Source organism: Oncorhynchus kisutch, linkage group LG13 (assembly GCF_002021735.2).
Source record: "Oncorhynchus kisutch isolate 150728-3 linkage group LG13, Okis_V2, whole genome shotgun sequence".
Lineage (NCBI taxonomy): Eukaryota > Metazoa > Chordata > Actinopteri > Salmoniformes > Salmonidae > Oncorhynchus > Oncorhynchus kisutch.
The window spans coordinates 4,488,537-4,508,536 of NC_034186.2; the positions used below are offsets into that span (position 1 = coordinate 4,488,537).

Here is a 20,000-nt window from a genome sequence, read left to right on the forward strand (position 1 = left end):
GCTATAAATATGACTAAATATAGCAAACACATACATAATGTGTTTGCTTTTCTGAGCTCGCATCTCTCTGCTGTTTGATAGCACAGTAAGTAGGGCTTTGTTTACTATGAATAATGTAGTAGATTTAAAAAAGGGGAAGACTAAATTAATCAAAGTCCTATTTACATAAGGAGACCATTAAAAAGGAAACAGTTGGTTGATCTCCTCCGCCGCTGTAAATCTGTACATAGCAGTCAGGTTCCAAATAGGGCTACAGAGACTAATGTATCACTGAACTCAACATGCAACAATTTCAAAGATTTTGCTGAACTACAGTTCATATAAGGAAATCAGTCAATAGAAATAAATTCATTAGGCCCTGATCTATGGATTTCACATGACTGGGAATACAGATATGCATCAGTTTGTCACAAAAACCTTAAGTGTGGATCAGAAAACCAGTCAGTATTTGGTGTAAACAGCATTTGTCTCACGTAGCGCAAATACATCTCCTTCGCATAGAGTTGATAAGGCGGTTTATTGTGGCCTGATTCAATGGCTGCGCAAAGTTGCTGGACATTGACAGGAACTGGAACATGCTTGTTAGAGCTGATTTGGACATATTTGTATGAAAGACCGAACATATGGAGCTCCATGTATATTTGTGTAAATATATTAAATATGAATGTATATGAAATATTAGTTACCTTTATGATGTATATTTTCCTGATTGAGATATATTCATTTGTTGTTAGTGTAACTCAGTTTTTGCCCCCCCCCCCCCCCCCCTTGCCCATTCATTGTATTGTGGTAAGTGTGTTAGGATAAAGGTAGGAAGTTGGGCCTTCGGGAGAGGGAGTCCTTGCTAGATGCGGGAGTGGTATAGTTTTTTGACTTGAATGTAGTGGCTTCCTTTCGTCTTTACCATAGCCACTGCCCAAGCCTGAAGCGGGGTTGTTTGGTACGCATACAGACATACAGACAGGTCATAATATTAAGTATTCTATGCTTTAAGTTGATTGGAGAATCATTGTTTTGTTAGATATAAGAAAAATAAACATTTTTGTTGCACCATATCCCTGGATGTCATTGAATGTTTGGCCGTTTGGAAACCTTGAGTGTGGACTGTATGCCTACCAAACAACCCCACTTCAGGCTTGGGCAGTGACTATGGTAAAGACGAAAGGAAGCCACTAAAATGCTGTTAGGTGACATGTCTGGTGAGTATGCTGACCATGGAAGAACAGGGACATTTTTTAGCTCCGGGAATTTCCAGGAATTTCATCGGCAGGGACTGGGAGACTAGTCTGGATCGAGGGAAAGATGAACGGAGCAAAGTACTCAGAGATCCTCGGTGAAAACCTGCTCCAGAGCACTCAGGACCTCAGACTAGGGTGAAAGTTCACCTTCCAACAAACAACGACCCTAAGCACACAGACGAGACAATGCAGGAGTGGCTTTGAGACAAGTCTCTGAGTATCCTTGAGTGGCCCAGCCAGAGCCCAGACTTGAACCCGATCGAACATCTCTGGAGAGACCTGAAAGTAGCCGTGCAGTGTCGCTCCCCATCCAACCTGACAGAGTTTGATAGGATCTGCAGAGAAAATTGGGAGAAACTCCCCAAATACAGGTGTGCCAATCTTGTAGCGTCATACCCAAGAAGACTCAAGGCGGTAATCGGTGCTTCAACTGTCACGCCCTGATCTGTTTCACCTGTCTTTGTGATTGTCTCCACCCATCTCCAGGTGTCACCTGTTTTCTCCATTATCCCCTGGGTACCTATTCCTGTGATCCCTGTTTGTCTGTTGCTAGTTCATCTTGTTTTGTCAAGTCAACCAGCATGTTTTCCTGGTTTTTCCTTTTCTCTCTTTTGCTAGTCCTCCCGGTTTTGACCCTTGCCTGCCCTGACTCTGAACCCGCCTGCCTTACCATATTGCCTGCCCTGACCTCGAGTCTGCCTGACCATACTGCCTGCCCTGACCTCAAACCTGCCTGCCACTGTACCAGGGTAGCCTAGTGGTTAGAGCGTTGGACTAGTAACTGAAAGGTTGCAAGTTCAAATCCACGAGCTGACAAGGTACAAATCTGTCGTTCTGTCCCTGAACAGGCAGTTAACCCACTGTTCCTAGGCCATCATTGAAAATAAGAATTTGTTCTTAACTGACTTGCCTCGTAAAAAAATTTTGAAACCTCCTGGACTCTGACCTAGTTTATGATATTTTGCCACAACTATTTTCTTGCCTGCCCCTTGGATTATAATAAATATCAGAGACTCAAACCATCTCGCTCCCGTGTCTGCATCTGGGTCTCACCCTGAATAAAGGGTCTGAATCCTTATGTCATTGTGATAAAAGCATTTAAGTGTTTTTGCTTTGTCATTATGGGGTTTTGTGTATAAATCTTTTTTTTTTTTTTTTTAACTAGGCAAGTCAGTTAAGAACAAATTCTTATTTACAATGTGGGCCTACACCGGCCAAACCCGGACGATGCTGGGCCAATTGTGATGAGGGAAAAAAAACATTTGAATCCATTTTAGAATAAGGCTGTAAAAGAACAAAATGTGGAAAAAGTCAAGGGGTCTGAATAGATTCTGAATCCACTTTACTTCCATTAATGTTTTTGACTGGTATCTTCAGGCGAGTCTTGTGAGGCCTGTGGGCAGTCGTAGAGCAAAACAACTGACATGTGTTTGTGAGAATCTCATCTTTAGTGATAGTGTGTAGCACAATCTGTTGGGACACTACAGACAGAAGTTGGCAGATTGGCTGTACCGATACTTCCAATATGCTTGTGGGGACCGTAGAGCAAAACGGAGAACACCATCGTGTTTGTGAGAGTCTCATTTTTCCAGAGAAGTTTTTCTGAGAAGACCGATGTTTCATGGTCTGACAAACACCAAGCTCTGACAGTTTTCAACGCAGATGCGGAGGTTGGTATATCGGCGGATGTGGTGGATTAAGTCACATCCAATGCAGATATCTCTAGCTTAAACTGATGGAGATTTATGGGGATTTTGTCACTCCGTCTAGCAGTGAATTTCAAACACAGATTCAACCGCAAAGACCAGGAAGGTTTTCTAATGCCTTGTAAAGAAGGGCACCTATTGGTCGATGGGTAAAAATACAAAAAGCAGACATTGAATATCCCTTTGAGCATGGTGCAGTTATTAATTACATTCTGGATGGTGTATTAATACACCCAGTCACTACAAAGATACAGGTGTCCTTCCTAACTCAGTTGCCAGAGAGGAAGGAAACCGCTCAGGGATTTCACCATGAGGCCAATGTTGACTTTAAAGAAGTTCGAGTTTAATAATGGCTGTGAAAACAATAAAGAAGCCTGTACAGAGCTGTTGTTTTTTTCAAAACATGCATCCTGTTTGCAACAAGGCACTGAAGTAAAACTGCAAAAGCAATTGGCAAAGAAATGAACTTCATGTTCTGAATACAAAGCATTATGTTTGGGGCAAATCCAACACAACACATCACTGAGTATCACTCTTCATATTTTCAAGCATGGTGGTGGTTGCATCATGTTATGGGTATGCTTGTCATTGGCAAGGACTACAGAGTTTCTCTGTATAAAAAAAAGAGATGGAAAAGAGCCAAGCACACGCAAAATCCAAGAGGAAAACCTAGTTCAGTCTGCTTTCCACCAGACACTGGGAGACAAATTCACCTTTCAGCAGGACAATAACCTAAAACACAAGGCCAAATATAAGGAGTTGCTTTGAATGGTGAATGTTCCTGAGTGGCCTAGTTACAGTTTTGACTTAAACCGCCCACCCTCCCCCTTTGTTTTTACACTGCTGCTACACGCTGTTTATTATCTATGCATAGTCACTTCACAAATTACAATGATAAACAGTTGCCTCTGATTGGGAACCATATCAGGCCACCATAGACATACATACGACCTAGACCTACAAAACCCCTAGATATACAAAAACCCTAGACAATAGAAAAACTAGCATACCCACCCTACTTACACCCTGACCTAACCTAAATATAAAGAAAACAAAGATAACTAAGGTCAGGGCGTGACATTACCTCGACTAACCTGTACCCCTGCAGATTGACTCGGTACTGGTACCCCCTGTATATAGCCTCCACACTGACTCGGTACCGGTACCCCTGCAGATTGACTCGGTACTGGTACCCCTTGTATATAGCCTCCACACTGACTCGGTACCGGTACCCCTGCAGATTGACTCGGTACTGGTACCCCTTGTATATAGCCTCCACACTGACTCGGTACCGGTACCCCTGCAGATTGACTCGGTACTGGTACCCCTTGTATATAGCCTCCACACTGACTCGGTACCGGTACCCCTGCAGATTGACTCGGTACTGGTACCCCTTGTATATAGCCACGTTATTGTTATTTTATTGTGTTACTTTTGATTAAATATTTTACTGTAGTTTATTTTCTTAAATCTATTTCTTGAACTGTATTGTTGGTTAAGGACTTGTAAGTAAACATTTCACGGTAAGGAGTCTCCTACACACTCCTCTCCTCTCTGGAGTCTCCTACACACTCCTCTCCTCTCTGGAGTCTCCTACACACTCCTCTCCTCTCTGGAGTCTCCTACACACTCCTCTCCTCTCTGGAGTCTCCTACACACTCCTCTGGAGTCTCCTACACACTCCTCTCCTCTCTGGAGTCTCCTACACACTCCTCTCCTCTCTGGAGTCTCCTACACACTCCTCTGGAGTCTCCTACACACTCCTCTCCCCTCTGGAGTCTCCTACACACTCCTCTCCTCTCTGGAGTCTCCTACACACTCCTCTGGAGTCTCCTACACACTCCTCTCCTCTCTGGAGTCTCCTACACACTCCTCTCCTCTCTGGAGTCTCCTACACACTCCTCTGGAGTCTCCTACACACTCCTCTCCTCTCTGGAGTCTCCTACACACTCCTCTCCTCTCTGGAGTCTCCTACACACTCCTCTCCTCTCTGGAGTCTCCTACACACTCCTCTCCTCTCTGGAGTCTCCTACACACTCCTCTCCTCTCTGGAGTCTCCTACACACTCCTCTCCTCTCTGGAGTCTCCTACACACTCCTCTCCTCTCTGGAGTCTCCTACACACTCCTCTCCTCTCTGGAGTCTCCTACACACTCCTCTCCTCTCTGGAGTCTCCTACACACTCCTCTCCTCTCTGGAGTCTCCTACACACTCCTCTCCTCTCTGGAGTCTCCTACACACTCCTCTCCTCTCTGGAGTCTCCTACACACTCCTCTCCTCTCTGGATTCTCCTACACACTCCTCTCCTCTCTGGAGTCTCCTACACACTCCTCTCCTCTCTGGAGTCTCCTACACACTCCTCTGGAGTCTCCTACACACTCCTCTCCTCTCTGGAGTCTCCTACACACTCCTCTCCTCTCTGGTGTCTCCTACACACTCCTCTGGAGTCTCCTACACACTCCTCTCCTCTCTGGAGTCTCCTACACACTCCTCTCCTCTCTGGAGTCTCCTACACACTCCTCTGGAGTCTCCTACACACTCCTCTCCTCTCTGGAGTCTCCTACACACTCCTCTCCTCTCTGGAGTCTCCTACACACTCCTCTCCTCTCTGGAGTCTCCTACACACTCCTCTCCTCTCTGGAGTCTCCTACACACTCCTCTCCTCTCCTCTCTGGAGTCTCCTACACACTCCTCTCCTCTCTGGAGTCTCCTACACACTCCTCTCCTCTCTGGAGTCTCCTACACACTCCTCTCCTCTCTGGAGTCTCCTACACACTCCTCTGGAGTCTCCTACACACTCCTCTCCTCTCTGGAGTCTCCTACACACTCCTCTGGAGTCTCCTACACACTCCTCTCCTCTCTGGAGTCTCCTACACACTCCTCTGGAGTCTCCTACACACTCCTCTGGAGTCTCCTACACACTCCGCTCCTCTCCTCTCTGGAGTCTCCTACACACTCCTCTCCTCTCTGGAGTCTCCTACACACTCCTCTCCTCTCTGGAGTCTCCTACACACTCCTCTGGAGTCTCCTACACACTCCGCTCCTCTCCTCTCTGGAGTCTCCTACACACTCCTCTGGAGTCTCCTACACACTCCTCTCCTCTCCTCTCTGGAGTCTCCTACACACTCCTCTGGAGTCTCCTACACACTCCGCTCCTCTCCTCTCTGGAGTCTCCTACACACTCCTCTGGAGTCTCCTACACACTCCTCTCCTCTCCTCTCTGGAGTCTCCTACACACTCCTCTGGAGTCTCCTACACACTCCTCTGGAGTCTCCTACACACTCCCATTCTCTCTGGAGTCTCCTACACACTCCTCTCCTCTCTGGAGTCTCCTACACACTCCTCTTCTCTCTGGAGTCTCCTACACACTCCTATTCTCTCTGAGTCTCCTACACACTCCTCTCTGGAGTCTCCTACACACTCCTCTGGAGTCTCCTACACACACCTCTCTGGACTCTCCTACACACTCCTCTGGAGTCTCCTACACACTCCTCTGGAGTCTCCTACACACTCCTCTTCTCTCTGGAGTCTCCTACACACTCCTCTGGAGTCTCCTACACACTCCTCTCCTCTACAACACCTGTTGTATTTGGCGCATGTGAAAAATACAATTTGATTTGATTTGATTGTACAATCCAGGTGTGTAATGCTCTTAAAGACCCAGAACGACTCAAAGCTGTAATCACTGCCTAACATGACACAGGGATGTGAATTCCTATGTAAATGAGATATTTATGATTTTAATTTTCAATAAGTTAGCAAACATATCTTAAGACACGAATTCACTTTTTTTTCATTATTATTGCTAGAAAAACATTTATTTAATCCATTTTTAATTCAGGCTTTTAAACACTGTAAAGTTTGGTGTTAGTCAAGTTTGAATACTTTCTCAAGGCACATACATTATGCACATTTCCAACATTTTAATATGAGCTGACAAATGCTCTGTGTTGATAGATGCTCTCTTTGAGAAAGAGGAGAGCTGAAGCAGAATAATCTGTAAAGGTTACAGTCTACTGAGGCACTCAGAGACAGAGAGTGTGTAGGAGACTCCAGAGAGGAGAAGAGTGTGTAGGAGACACCAGAGAGGAGAGGAGTATCTAGGAGACTCTAGAGGAGTGTGTGTAGGAGACTCCAGAGGGGAGACGAGTGTGTAGGAGACTCCAGAGAGGAGAGGAGTGTGTAGGAGACTCCAGAGAGGAGAGGAGTGTGTAGGAGACTCCAGAGGAGTGTGTAGGAGACTCCCGAGGGGAGACGAGTGTGTAGGAGACTCCAGAGAGGAGAGGAGTGTGTAGGAGACTCCAGAGGAGTGTGTAGGAGACTCCAGAGAGGAGAGGAGTGTGTAGGAGAATCCAGAGAGAAGAGGAGTGTGTAGGAGACTTCAGAGAGGAGAGGAGTGTATCGGAGACTCCAGAGGAGTGTGTAGGAGACTCCAGAGAGGGGAGGAGTGTGTAGGAGACTCCAGAGGGGAGAGGAGTGTGTAGGAGACTCCAGAGAGGAGAGGAGTATCTAGGAGACCCCAGAGGAGTGTGTAGGAGACACCAGAGGGGAGAGGAGTGTGTAGGAGACACCAGAGGGGAGAGGAGTGTGTAGGAGACTCCAGAGGAGTGTGTAGGAGACACCAGAGAAGAGAGGAGTATCTAGGAGACTCCAGAGGAGTGTGTAGGAGACTTCAGATGGGTGTGTAGGAGACTCCAGAGAGGAGAGGAGTGTGTAGGAGACTCCAGAGAAGAGAGGAGTATCTAGGAGACTCCAGAGAGGAGAGGAGTATCTAGGAGACTCCAGAGAGGGGAGGAGTGTGTAGGAGACTCCAGAGGAGTGTGTAGGAGACTCCAGAGGGGTGTGTAGGAGACTCCAGAGAGGAGTGTGTAGGAGACTCCAGAGGGGAGAGGAGTGTGTAGGAGTCTCCAGAGAGGAGAGGAGTGTGTAGGAGACTCCAGAGAGAAGAGGAGTGTGTAGGAGACTCCAGAGAGGAGAGGAGTGTGTAGGAGACTCCAGATAGGAGAGGAGTGTGTAGGAGACTCCAGAGAGGAGAGGAGTGTGTAGGAGACACTGCAGAGGGACCAACCTCATTGGGTGAAAACACTGTGTCTATGAACACAGCCTCAGGCTTTCTGCTCTGCTGTGATGTCGAGGGCTTGGAAGTAAATCAACATGAATGTGTCATACCTTGATCTGTTTCACCTGTCTTTGTGATTGTCTCCACCCCCCTCCAGGTGTTGCCCATCATCCCCATTATCCCCTGTGTATTTATACCTGTGTTCTCTGTTTGTCTGTTGCCAGTTTGTCTTGTTTGTCAAGTCAACCAGCGTTTTATTGTGTCAGCTCAAGTTTTTCCCCCAGTCTCTCTTTTCTCAAGCTCATGGTTTTTGACACTTGATTGTCCTAACCCTGTACCCGCCCACCTGACCACTCTGCCTGCCGTCCTGTACCTTTGCCCCTGTTGCTGTAATAAACATTGTTACTTCGACACGGTCTGCTTCTGGGTCTAACCCTTGATACCTGATAGAAAGCATCAAATAAAACATTGCTTGTTCTCCTGCTCACCCTCATCCACATACTATTAATGTTGAAGACATGTGACACGGGGCGGCAGGGCAGCCTAGTGGTTAGAGCGCTGGACTAGCAACCGGAAGTTTGCAAGTTCAAACCCCCGAGCTGACAAGGTACAACTCTGTCGTTCTACCCCTGAACAGGCAGTTAACCCATTGTTCCCAGGCCGTCATTGAAAATAAGAATTTGTTCTTAACTGACTTGCCTGGTTAAATAAAGGTAAAAAAACAATAATTCTGTCTTACCTTCTTGGGGGAGAAAACTCCCACAGTTCCTCCATCTTCCCTCATGGCCACACCCATCTCAGCCAGCAGGGCCTCTCTGTGGAAGAGAACAGAGAGTTGTGATGTCATCCAATGTATCGCTTCTGATACTGTAGGGGCCTTTCAACGGTCTCCTAATCTTCATGGTCCTTGGAGCCAGATACTGTAGGGGCCTTTCAACTGTCTTCTAACCGTCATGGTCCTTGGAGCCAGATACTGTAGGGGCCTTTCAACTGTCTCCTAACCTTCATGGTCATTGGAGCCGGATACTGTAGGGGCCTTTCAACTGTCTCCTAACCTTCATGGTCCTTGGAGCCAGATACTCTAGGGGCCTTTCAACGGTCTCCTAATCTTCATGGTCCTTGGAGCCAGATACTGTAGGGGCCTTTCAACTGTCTCCTAACCTTCATGGTCCTTGGAGCCAGATACTGTAGGGGCCTTTCAACTGTCTCCTAACCTTCATGGTCCTTGGAGCCAGATTACTGTAGGGGCCTTTCAATGGTCTCCTAACCTTCATGGTCCTTGGATCCAGATTACTGTAGGGGCCTTTCAACTGTCTCCTAATCTTCATGGTCCTTGGATCCAGATTACTGTAGGGGCCTTTCAACTGTCTCCTAATCTTCATGGTCCTTTGAGCCAGATTACTGTAGGGGCCTTTCAATGGTCTCCTAACCTTCATGGTCCTTGGATCCAGATTACTGTAGGGGCCTTTCAACGGTCTCCTAATCTTCCTGGTCCTTGGAGCCAGATACTGTAGGGGCCTTTCAACTGTCTCCTAATCTTCATGGTCCTTGGAGCCAGATTACTGTAGGGGCCTTTCAATGGTCTCCTAACCTTCATGGTCCTTGGATCCAGATTACTGTAGGGGCCTTTCAACGGTCTCCTAATCTTCATGCTCCTTGGAGCCGGATACTGTAGGGTCCTTTCAATGGTCTCCTAACCTTCATGGTCCTTGGATCCAGATTACTGTAGGGGCCTTTCAACGGTTTCCTAATCTTCCTGGTCCTTGGAGCCAGATACTGTAGGGGCCTTTCAACTGTCTCCTAACCTTCATGGTCCTTGGAGCCAGATACTGTTGGGGCCTTTCAACGGTCAACTAATCTTCCTGGTCCTTGGAGCCGGATACTGTAGGTGTCTTTCTTTACTATCTGCAGGCATGTCTATACTGTAAGTAGAGATGTAGAAGCTGAAAGAACTCACCTTTCCATTCTGATGGCTTCTGTTCTGCGCAGTTTCTCCTCCCAGGTCTCATTGAGCTCTGCGATGATTTTCTCTGTTTCCTGATGAAATCACAAAATCATTCATATCTGAGGGTGTGTCAACCCCCCCCACCCCCTCCAGAGTCTATGTTCAATATGTGGGGCGAGGGGTATTATGTCTGACTGTAATCAATGAATCAATGAATCAGTCAATTAATCAATCAATTAATCAACTAATCACTGTTCAGTTCACCTTGAGTCTCTCGATGGCCTGCTCGCTGCCAGGGCTGATCATGATGCGGTCGTGGAGGCTGGCGATGGATCCGGCTCGACTGGACAGGGCGGACAAAGAGGGGGAGGGGCTCATCCCCGTCATGGCATTGGTCACTGTGGAGAGATCATAATTTTGATTGACAGATTAGCGATAATTGTTATTATTCTTAAAATTGGATAGGTCTGTCAGGCGGGGCACAGGAAACAGGGGGGCAGGACAGGAAGTGGGGATAGAGCAGGGACAGGGAGGTAAGAAAGATGGAGAGAAGCGGAAAGAATATAGAAAAAGAAAAGAGGACAGAAGACAGAAGGCAGATAACAGAGGACAGAGGACAGAAGAAGTAGCTTGAAATGAATCTGAAACACAAAGTGAAACATTAACTGAGAGTAAGAAGGACACCAGAAAGAGAAGACAGAAGCAGCCCTGCATGCAGAAAGCCACGCAAAAATGAAGAAGAAGAACGCAAAATATATGGCAGTATGGGCATACAGAGCGACTGGAGGGGCTAAGCTAAAATAATAAGATCTAACATCAAGCCAGATGCTCAATATGCCATCGAGCTTCAAGCAAAGCATTAGCAGTCAGTGAGACCTATCAGAATCCTCAATTCAACACTGTCACCTATCTTCCTGAATGAGGTTAGTGCCCTACTGCATACAACACTACATGTATTGTCAGTCAAAAGCACTATTCAATCTATTGACTCTACACCAAGCTCTCCATCTCAAGGCCAAAAGCATGTTTGAATATAAATATAACGATGAAACACCACACTAAGAACACACAAAAGACTGGACTGTATTGTATTGACGGGGGCTGTGGTTTCCTTCCTTACAGAGCACTAGCCACTAGCCACTAGCCTCTAGCCACTAGCCACTAGCCACTAGCCACTAGCCACTAGCCACTAGCCACTAGCCAGACCATACTATGGATATCAAATGTCATCTAAAAGCTAATGAGATTCACTAACTGCTTCACCAGGTACTCTAAAAACCATCCTTACCAAAACATATTACTGTGAAAACCATCCTTACCTAAACCTATTACTGTAAAAACCATTCTTACCAAACCCTATTCCTGTAAAAACCATCCTTACCAAACCTATTCCTGTAAAAACCATCCTTACCAAACCTATTCCTGTAAAAAACATCCTTACCTAAACCTATTACTGTAAAAACAATTCTTACCAAACCCTATTCCTGTAAAAACCATCCTTACCAAATCTATTCCTGTAAAAACCATCCTTACCAAACCTATTATTTTAAAAACCATCCTTACCTAAACCTATTCCTGTAAAAACCATCCTTACCAAACCTATTCCTGTAAAAACCATCCTTACTAAACCTATTCCTGTAAAAACCATCCTTACCAAACCTATTCCTGTAAAAACGATCCTTACCAAACATATTACTGTAAAAACCATCCTTACCAAACCTAATACTGTAAAAACCATTCTTACCAAACCCTATTACTGTAAAAACCATCCTTACCTAAACCTATTCCTGTAAAAACCATCCTTACCAAACCTATTCCTGTAAAAACGATCCTTACCAAACATATTACTGTAAAAACCATCCTTACCAAACCTAATACTGTAAAAACCATTCTTACCAAACCCTATTACTGTAAAAACCATCCTTACCAAACCCTATTACTGTAAAAACCATCCTTACCAAACCCTATTACTGTAAAAACCATCCTTACCAAACCTATTACTGTAAAAACCATCCTTACCAAACCTATTCCTGTAAAAACCATCCTTACCAAACCTATTCCTGTAAAAAACCATCCTTACTAAACCTATTCCTGTAAAAACCATCCTTACCAAACCTATTCCTGTAAAAACGATCCTTACCAAACATATTACTGTAAAAACCATCCTTACCAAACCTAATACTGTAAAAACCATTCTTACCAAACCCTATTACTGTAAAACCCATCCTTACCAAACCCTATTACTGTAAAAACCATCCTTACCAAACCCTATTACTGTAAAAACCATCCTTACCAAACCTATTACTGTAAAAACCATCCTTACCAAACCTATTACTGTAAAAACCATCCTTACCAAACCTATTACTGTAAAAACCATCCTTACCAAACACTATTACTGTAAAAATCATTCCTCCCAAACCTATTACTGTAACAGGAAATCCTTTTCTACTGCAGAGTACCAAGCGGAAGGTCTTCCGTTGAGAAGCAGATAGAACAGGGACTGACTGTGCTGTAAGAGAGGTTGAGATTCATGACTGTACTAACGGATTACTGATCACCCTAAAATGTTGTTGATTTTCCAATCTCGCAGATTTTACAAGAGCTTCACATTCTCTATCAAATGATATCTAGTTATATTAAGTTAGCCAGTGTTTTGTCACGGTTCACTATGTGAACACAATATACTAAAATGTCATTTTGACATGGTTAATTTGGGAATAATGTGCTGAAAGGTCTCTGCAACCTTGTATGGAACAATGACTCTCAGCATTGCAGTTGGTTCTGCTACAGCAACACAGAGGAACACAGTAAGCAGGCAGGTGTTGCTATAGCAACACAGATGAACACAGTAGGCAGGTAGGTGCTGCTATAGCAACACAGAGGAACACAGAAGTCAGGCAGGTGTTGCTATAGCAACACAGAGGAACACAGTAGGCAGGTAGGTGTTGCTATAGCAACACAGAGGAGCACAGTAGGCAGGCAGGTGCTGCTATAGCAACACAGAGGAACACAGTAAGCAGGCAGGTGTTGCTATAGCAACACAGATGAACACAGTAGGCAGGTAGGTGCTGCTATAGCAACACAGAGGAGCACAGTAGGCAGGTAGGTGCTGCTATAGCAACACGGAGGAGCACAGTAGGCAGGTAGGTGCTGCTATAGCAACACAGAGGAGCACAGTAGGCAGGTAGGTGCTGCTATAGCAACACGGAGGAACACAGTAGGCAGGTAGGTGCTGCTATAGCAACACAGCAACCAATTCAAAGAAAAACACCAGTCCGTATACTTTCTGTTTAGCCAAGATGGCACACAACACTCCTACAACCCTACATTTGGAGTAGAGATAAACAGTAGAGAGAGAAACAGTAGAGAGAAACAGTAGAGAGAGACGTAGTAGAGAGAAACAGAAGAGAGAAACAGTAGAGAGAGAAACAGTAGAGAGAAACAGTAGAGAGAGAAACAGTAGAGAGAAACAGTAGAGAGAAACAGTAGAGAGAGAAACAGTAGAGAGAAACAGTAGAGAGAAACAGTAGAGAGAAACAGTAGAGAGAAACAGTAGAGAGAGAAACAGTAGAGAGAAACAGTAGAGAGAAACAGTAGAGAGAAACAGTAGAGAGAAACAGTAGAGAGAAACAGTAGAGAGAGAAACAGTAGATAGAGAAACAGTAGAGAGAAACAGAGAGAAATAGTAGAGAGAGAAACAGTAGAGAGAAACAGTAGAGAGAGACATAGTAGAGAGAACAGTAGAGAGAAACAGTAGAGAGAGAAACAGTAGAGAGAAACAGTAGAGAGAGAAACAGTAGAGAGAAACAGTAGAGAGAGAAACAGTAGAGAGAAACAGTAGAGAGAGAAACAGTAGAGAGAAACAGTAGAGAGAGACATAGTAGAGAGAAACAGTAGAGAGAGAAACAGTAGAGAGAAACAGTAGAGAGAGAAACAGTAGAGAGAAACAGTAGAGAGAGAAACAGTAGAGAGAGAAACAGTAGAGAGAGACATAGTAGAGAGAAACAGTAGAGAGAGAAACAGTAGAGAGAAACAGAGAGAAACAGTAGAGAGAGAAACAGAGAGAAACAGTAGAGAGAAACAGTAGAGAGAAACAGTAGAGAGAGAAACAGTAGAGAGAAATAGTAGAGAGAGAAACAGTAGAGAGAAACAGTAGAGAGAGAAACAGTAGAGAGAAACAGTAGAGAGAAACAGTAGAGAGAAACAGTAGAGAGAGAAACAGTAGAGAAACAGTAGAGGGAAACAGTAGAGAGAGAAACAGTAGAGAGAAACAGTAGAGAGAAACAGTAGAGAAACAGTAGAGAGAGAAACAGTAGAGAGAAACAGTAGAGAGAGACATAGTAGAGAGAAACAGTAGAGAGAAACAGTAGAGAGAGAAACAGTAGAGAGAGAAACAGTAGAGAGAGAAACAGTAGAGAGAGAAACAGTAGAGATAGAAACAGTAGAGGGAAACAGTAGAGAGAGAAAGAGTAGAGAGAAACAGTAGAGAGAGAAACAGTAGAGAGAGAAACAGTAGAGAGAGAAACAGTAGAGAGAAACAGTAGAGAGAGAAACAGTAGAGAGAGAAACAGTAGATAGAGAAACAGTAGAGAGAAACAGAGAGAAATAGTAGAGAGAGAAACAGTAGCGAGAGAAACAGTAGAGAGAAACAGTAGAGAGGGAGAAACAGTAGAGAGAAACAGTAGAGAGAGACATAGTAGAGAGAAACAGTAGAGAGAGAAACAGTAGAGAGAAACAGTAGAGAGAAACAGTAGAGAGAGAAACAGTAGAGAGAGAAACAGTAGAGAGAGAAATAGTAGAGAGAGAAACAGTAGAGAGAACAGTAGAGAGAAACAGTAGAGAGAAACAGAGAGAAACAGTAGAGAGAGAAACAGAGAGAAACAGTAAGAGAGAAACAGTAGAGAGAAACAGTAGAGAGAGAGAAACAGTAGAGAGAAACAGTAGAGAGAAACCGTAGACAAACAGTAGAGAGAGAAACAGTAGAGAGAGAAACAGTAGAGAGAAACAGTAGAGAGAGAAACAGTAGAGAGAGAAACAGTAGAGAAACAGTATGAGGGAAACAGTAGAGAGAAACAGTAGAGAGAGAACGTAGAGAGAAACAGTAGAGAGAAAACAGTAGAGAGAAACAGTTAGAGAGAGAAACAGTAGAGAGAAACAGTAGAGAGAAACAGTAGAGAGAAAACAGTAGAGAAACGTAGAGAAACAGTAGAGAGAGAAACAGTAGAGAGAGAAACTGTAGAGAGAAACAGTAGAGAGAAACAGTAGAGAGAGAAACAGTAGAGAGAGAAACAGTAGAGAGAAACAGTAGAGAGAGAAACAGTAGAGAGAAACAGTAGAGAGAAATAGTAGAGAGAGAAACAGTAGAGAGAGAAACAGTAGAGAGAGAAACAGTAGAGAGAAACGAGTTAGAGAGAGAAACAGTAGAGAGAAACAGTAGAGAGAAACAGTAGAGAGAGAAACAGTAGAGAGAAACAGTAGAGAGAGAAACAGTAGAGAGAAACAGTAGAGAGAGAAAACCAGTAGAGAGAAACAGTAGGAGAAAACAGTAGAGAGAGAAACCAGTAGAGAGAAAACAGTAGAGAGAGAAACAGTAGAGAGAAACAGTAGAGAGAACAGTAGAGAGAAAACAGTAGAGAGAGAAACAGTAGAGAGAGAAACAGTGGAGAGAAACCAGTAGAGGGAAACAGTAGAGAGAAACATGGTAGAGGAAGAAACCGTAGAGAGAACAGTTAGAGAGAAACCGGTAAAGACAACAGTCAGAGAGAGAAACAGTAGAGAGAGAAACAGTAGCAGAGAAACAGTAGAGAGAGGAACAGTAGAGAGAGGAAACAGTAGAGAGAAAACAGTTAGAGAAACAAGTTAGGAGGGAAACAGTTAGAGAGAAACAGTTAGAGAGGAAACAGTAGAGAGAGAAACAGTAGAGGAGAACAGTTAGAGAGAGAAACAGTAGAGAGAGAAACAGTAGAGAGAGAAACGTAGAGAGAAACAGTAGCAGAAGAACAGTAGAGAGAAACAGTAGAGAACAGAGAGAGAACAGTAGAGAGAGAAACAGTTTAGAGAGAGAAACAATAGGAGAACAGTAGAGAGAGAAAAAGCAGTAGAGAGAAACAGTACGAGAGGAGAACAGTAGAGAGAAACAGTAGAGAGAGAAACAGTAGGAGAGAACAGTAGAGAGAGAAACAGTAGAGAGAAACAGTAGAGAGAAACAGTAGAGAGAAATAGGAGAGAGAGAAAACAGTAAGAGAGAAACAGTAGGAGAAAACAGTAGAGAGAGAAACAGTAGAGAGAAACAGTAGAGAGAGAAACAGTAGAGAGGAAACAGTTAGAGAGAGAAACAGTAGAGAGAAACAGTAGAGAGAGAACAGTAGAGAGAACAGTAGAGAGAAGAAACAGTTAGAGAGAGAAACAGTAGAGAGAGAAACAGTAGAGGAAACAGTAGAGAGAGAACAGTAGAGAGAAACAGGTAGAGAGAGAAACAGTAGAGAGAAACAGTAGAGCGAAACCCAGTCGAGAGAACTAGTTAGAGGAGAGAAACAGTAGAGAGAGAAACAGTGGAGAGAACAAGTAGAGAGGAAACAGTAGAGAGAAACAGTAGAGAGAAACCGTAGACAAACAGTAGATAGAGAAACAGTAGAGAGAGAAACAGTAGAGAGAAACAGTAGAGAGAGAAACAGTAGAGAGAGAAACAGTAAGAGAGGAACAGTAGAGAGAGAAACAGTAGTAGAGAGAACAGTAGAAGAAACAGTAGAGAGAACAGTAGAGAGAAACAGTAGAGAGAAATAGTAGAGAGAGAAACAGTAGAGAAGAAACAGTGGAGAGAAACAGTAGAGGGAAACAGTAGAGAGAAACAGTAGAGAGAAACCGTAGACAAACAGTAGAGGAGAGAAACAGTAGAGAGAGAAACAGTAGAGAGACAGTAGAGAGAGACATAGTAGAGAGAAACAGTAGAGAGAGAAACAGTAGAGAGAAACAGTAGAGAGAGAAACAGTAGAGGAAACAGTAGAGAGAGAAACAGTGGAGAGAAAACAGTAGAGAAACAGTAGAGAGAAACAGTAGAGAGAGAAACAGAGAGAAACAGTAGAGAGAAATAGTAGAGAGAGAAACAGTAGAGAGAGGAAACAGTAGAGAGAGAAACAGTAGAGAGAGAAACAGAGAGAAACAGTAGAGAGAAACAGTAGAGAGAGAAACAGTAGAGAGAGAAACAGTAGAGAAACAGTAGAGAGAGAAACAGTAGAGAGAGAAACAGTAGAGAGAAACAGAGAGAAATAGTAGAGAGAGAAACAGTAGAGAGAAACAGAGAGAAATAGTAGAGAGAAACAGTAGAGAGAGAAACAGTAGAGAGAGAAACAGTAGAGAGAGAAACAGTAGAGAGAAACAGTAGAGAGAGAAACAGTAGATAGAGAAACAGTAGAGAGAAACAGAGAGAAATAGTAGAGAGAGAACAGTAGCGAGAGAAACAGTAGAGAGAAACAGTAGAGAGGGAGAAACAGTAGAGAGAAACAGTAACACACATTTCAAACCAGCAATGTCAGTGCCAAGCGCTGGCCCCTTGTATGCTAGGAGAGAAAGAGAGAGAGAACACAGAGAAAGACAAGAGGAGATACAGGAAAACAAAACTGTGAGGGATTCACTCATTCACTCAGTGTTAGCTGAACAGCTGGTGCCGACATACTGGTTCTGATAACATACTGGTCCTGCTAACATACTGGTCCTGCTAACATACTGGTCCTGCTAACATACTGGTTCTGCTAACATACTGGTCCTGCTAACATACTGGTCCTGCTAACATACTGGTCCTGCTAACATACTGGTTCTGCTAACATACTGGTTCTGCTAACATACTGGTTCTGCTAACATACTGGTTCTGCTAGCACACTGGTTCTGCTAACATACTGGTCCTGCTAACATACTGGTCCTGCTAACATACTGGTTCTGCTAACATACTGGTCCTGCTAACATACTGGTTCTGCTAACATACTGGTTCTGCTAACATACTGGTCCTGCTAACATACTGGTTCTGCTAACATACTGGTTCTGCTAACATACTAGTCCTGCTAACATACTGGTTCTGCTAACATACTGGTTCTGCTAACATACTGGTCCTGCTAACATACTGGTTCTGCTAACATACTGGTTCTGCTAGCACACTGGTTCTGCTAACATACTGGTTCTGCTAACATACTGGTCCTGCTAACATACTGGTTCTGCTAACATACTGGTCCTGCTAACATACTGGTTCTGCTAACATACTGGTTCTGCTAGCACACTGGTTCTGCTAACATACTGGTCCTGCTAACATACTGGTCCTGCTAACATACTGGTTCTGCTAACATACTGGTTATGCTAACATACTGGTTCTGCTAACATACTGGTTCTGCTAGCATACTGGTCCTGCTAACATACTGGTTATGCTAACATACTGGTTCTTCTAACATACTGGTTCTGCTAGCATACTGGTCCTGCTAACATACTGGTTATGCTAACATACTGGTTCTGCTAACATACTTGTTCTGCTAACATACTGGTTCTGCTAACATACTGGTTCTGATAGCATACTGGTTCTGATAACATACAGGTTCTGATAATGTACTGGCTCTGCTAACATACTGGTCCTGCTAACATACTGGTTCTGCTAACATACTGGTTCTGCTAACATACTGGTTCTGATAACATACTGGTTCTGATAGCATACTCGTTCTGATAACATACAGGTTCTGATAATATACTGGCTCTGCTAACATACTGGTTCTGCTAACATACTGGTTCTAATAACATACTGGTTCTGATAACATACTGGTTATGCTAACATACTGGTCCTGCTAACATACTGGTCCTGCTAACATACTGGTTATGCTAACATACTGTTTCTGCTAACATACTGGTTCCTCTAACATACTGGTTATGCTAATATACTGGTTATGCTAACATACTGGTTATGCTAACATACTGGTCCTGTTAACATACTGGTTATGCTAACATACTGGTTATGCTAACATACTGGTTATGCTAACATACTGGTTCTGCTAACACACTGGTTCTGCTAACATACTGGTTATGCTAACATACTGGTTATGCTACCATACTGGTTATTCTAACATACTGGTTATGCTAACACACTGGTTCTGCTAACACACTGGTTATGCTAACATACTGGTTATGCTAACATACTGGTTATGCTAACATACTGGTTATTCTAGCATACTGGTTATGCTAACATACTGGTTATGCTAACATAATGGTTCTTCTAACATACTGGTTCTGCTAGCATACTGGTTCTGCTAACATACTGGTTCTTCTAGCATACTGGTCCTGCTAACATACTGGTCCTGCTAACATACTGGTTATGCTAACATACTGGTTCTGCTAACATACTGGTTCTGCTAACATACTGGTTCTTCTAACATACTGGTTCTGCTAACATACTGGTTCTGATAGCATACTGGTTCTGCTAACATACTGGTCCTGCTAACATACTGGATCTGCTAACATACTGGTTCTGCTAACATACTGGTTCTGATAGCATACTGGTTCTGATAACATACAGGTTCAGATAATATACTGGTTATGCTAACATACTGGTCCTGCTAACATACTGGCTCTGCTAACATACTGGTTATGCTAACATACTGGTTCTGATAACATACTGGTTATGCTAACATACTGGTTCTAATAACATACTGGTTCTGATAACATACTGGTTCTAATAACATACTGGTTCTGATAACATACTGGTTCTGCTAACATACTGGTTCTGATAACATACTGGTTCTGCTAACATACTGGTCCTGCTAACATACTGGTCCTGCTAACATACTGGTTCTGCTAGCATACTGGTTCTGCTAACATACTGGTTCTGTTCTGCTAACCAGGGTTGTAGAATCACACAGGAACTGTTTTCAAGGACAGCTTAGGTTGCTCTATGTATAACATTTCCTGAGTTGAATTCTCTCTAAGTTGCCTTTGAAATTCACTAGTCTAAAAGCTGAGCCAGGAAAATAAGACCAATCCACACACTCTTCTCTTAACCCACAGACTGAAGAGGAGAGAGAGAGA

The 20,000-nt window shown here is 43.7% G+C and overlaps 1 protein-coding gene across 8 annotated transcripts in view; it reads right to left on the reverse strand.

Moving 5' to 3' along the window:
• Positions 1 to 20,000, reverse strand: part of kif1aa (kinesin family member 1Aa) — a 177,457-nt gene that overhangs the window by 85,051 nt on the left and 72,406 nt on the right. For 5 of the 8 annotated variants that reach the window (XM_031838192.1, XM_031838197.1, XM_031838193.1 and 2 more), the window contains exons 13-16: positions 17,459 to 17,503; positions 10,212 to 10,345; positions 9,960 to 10,039; positions 8,742 to 8,817 (exon numbers count right to left, since the gene is read on the reverse strand). In XM_031838192.1, coding sequence (XP_031694052.1) covers positions 8,742 to 8,817; positions 9,960 to 10,039; positions 10,212 to 10,345; positions 17,459 to 17,503 — 335 coding nt within the window. The remainder of the gene's footprint in view (positions 1 to 8,741; positions 8,818 to 9,959; positions 10,040 to 10,211; positions 10,346 to 17,458; positions 17,504 to 20,000) is intronic. The other 3 variants (XM_031838199.1, XM_031838198.1, XM_031838196.1) reach the window with 1 other exon arrangement.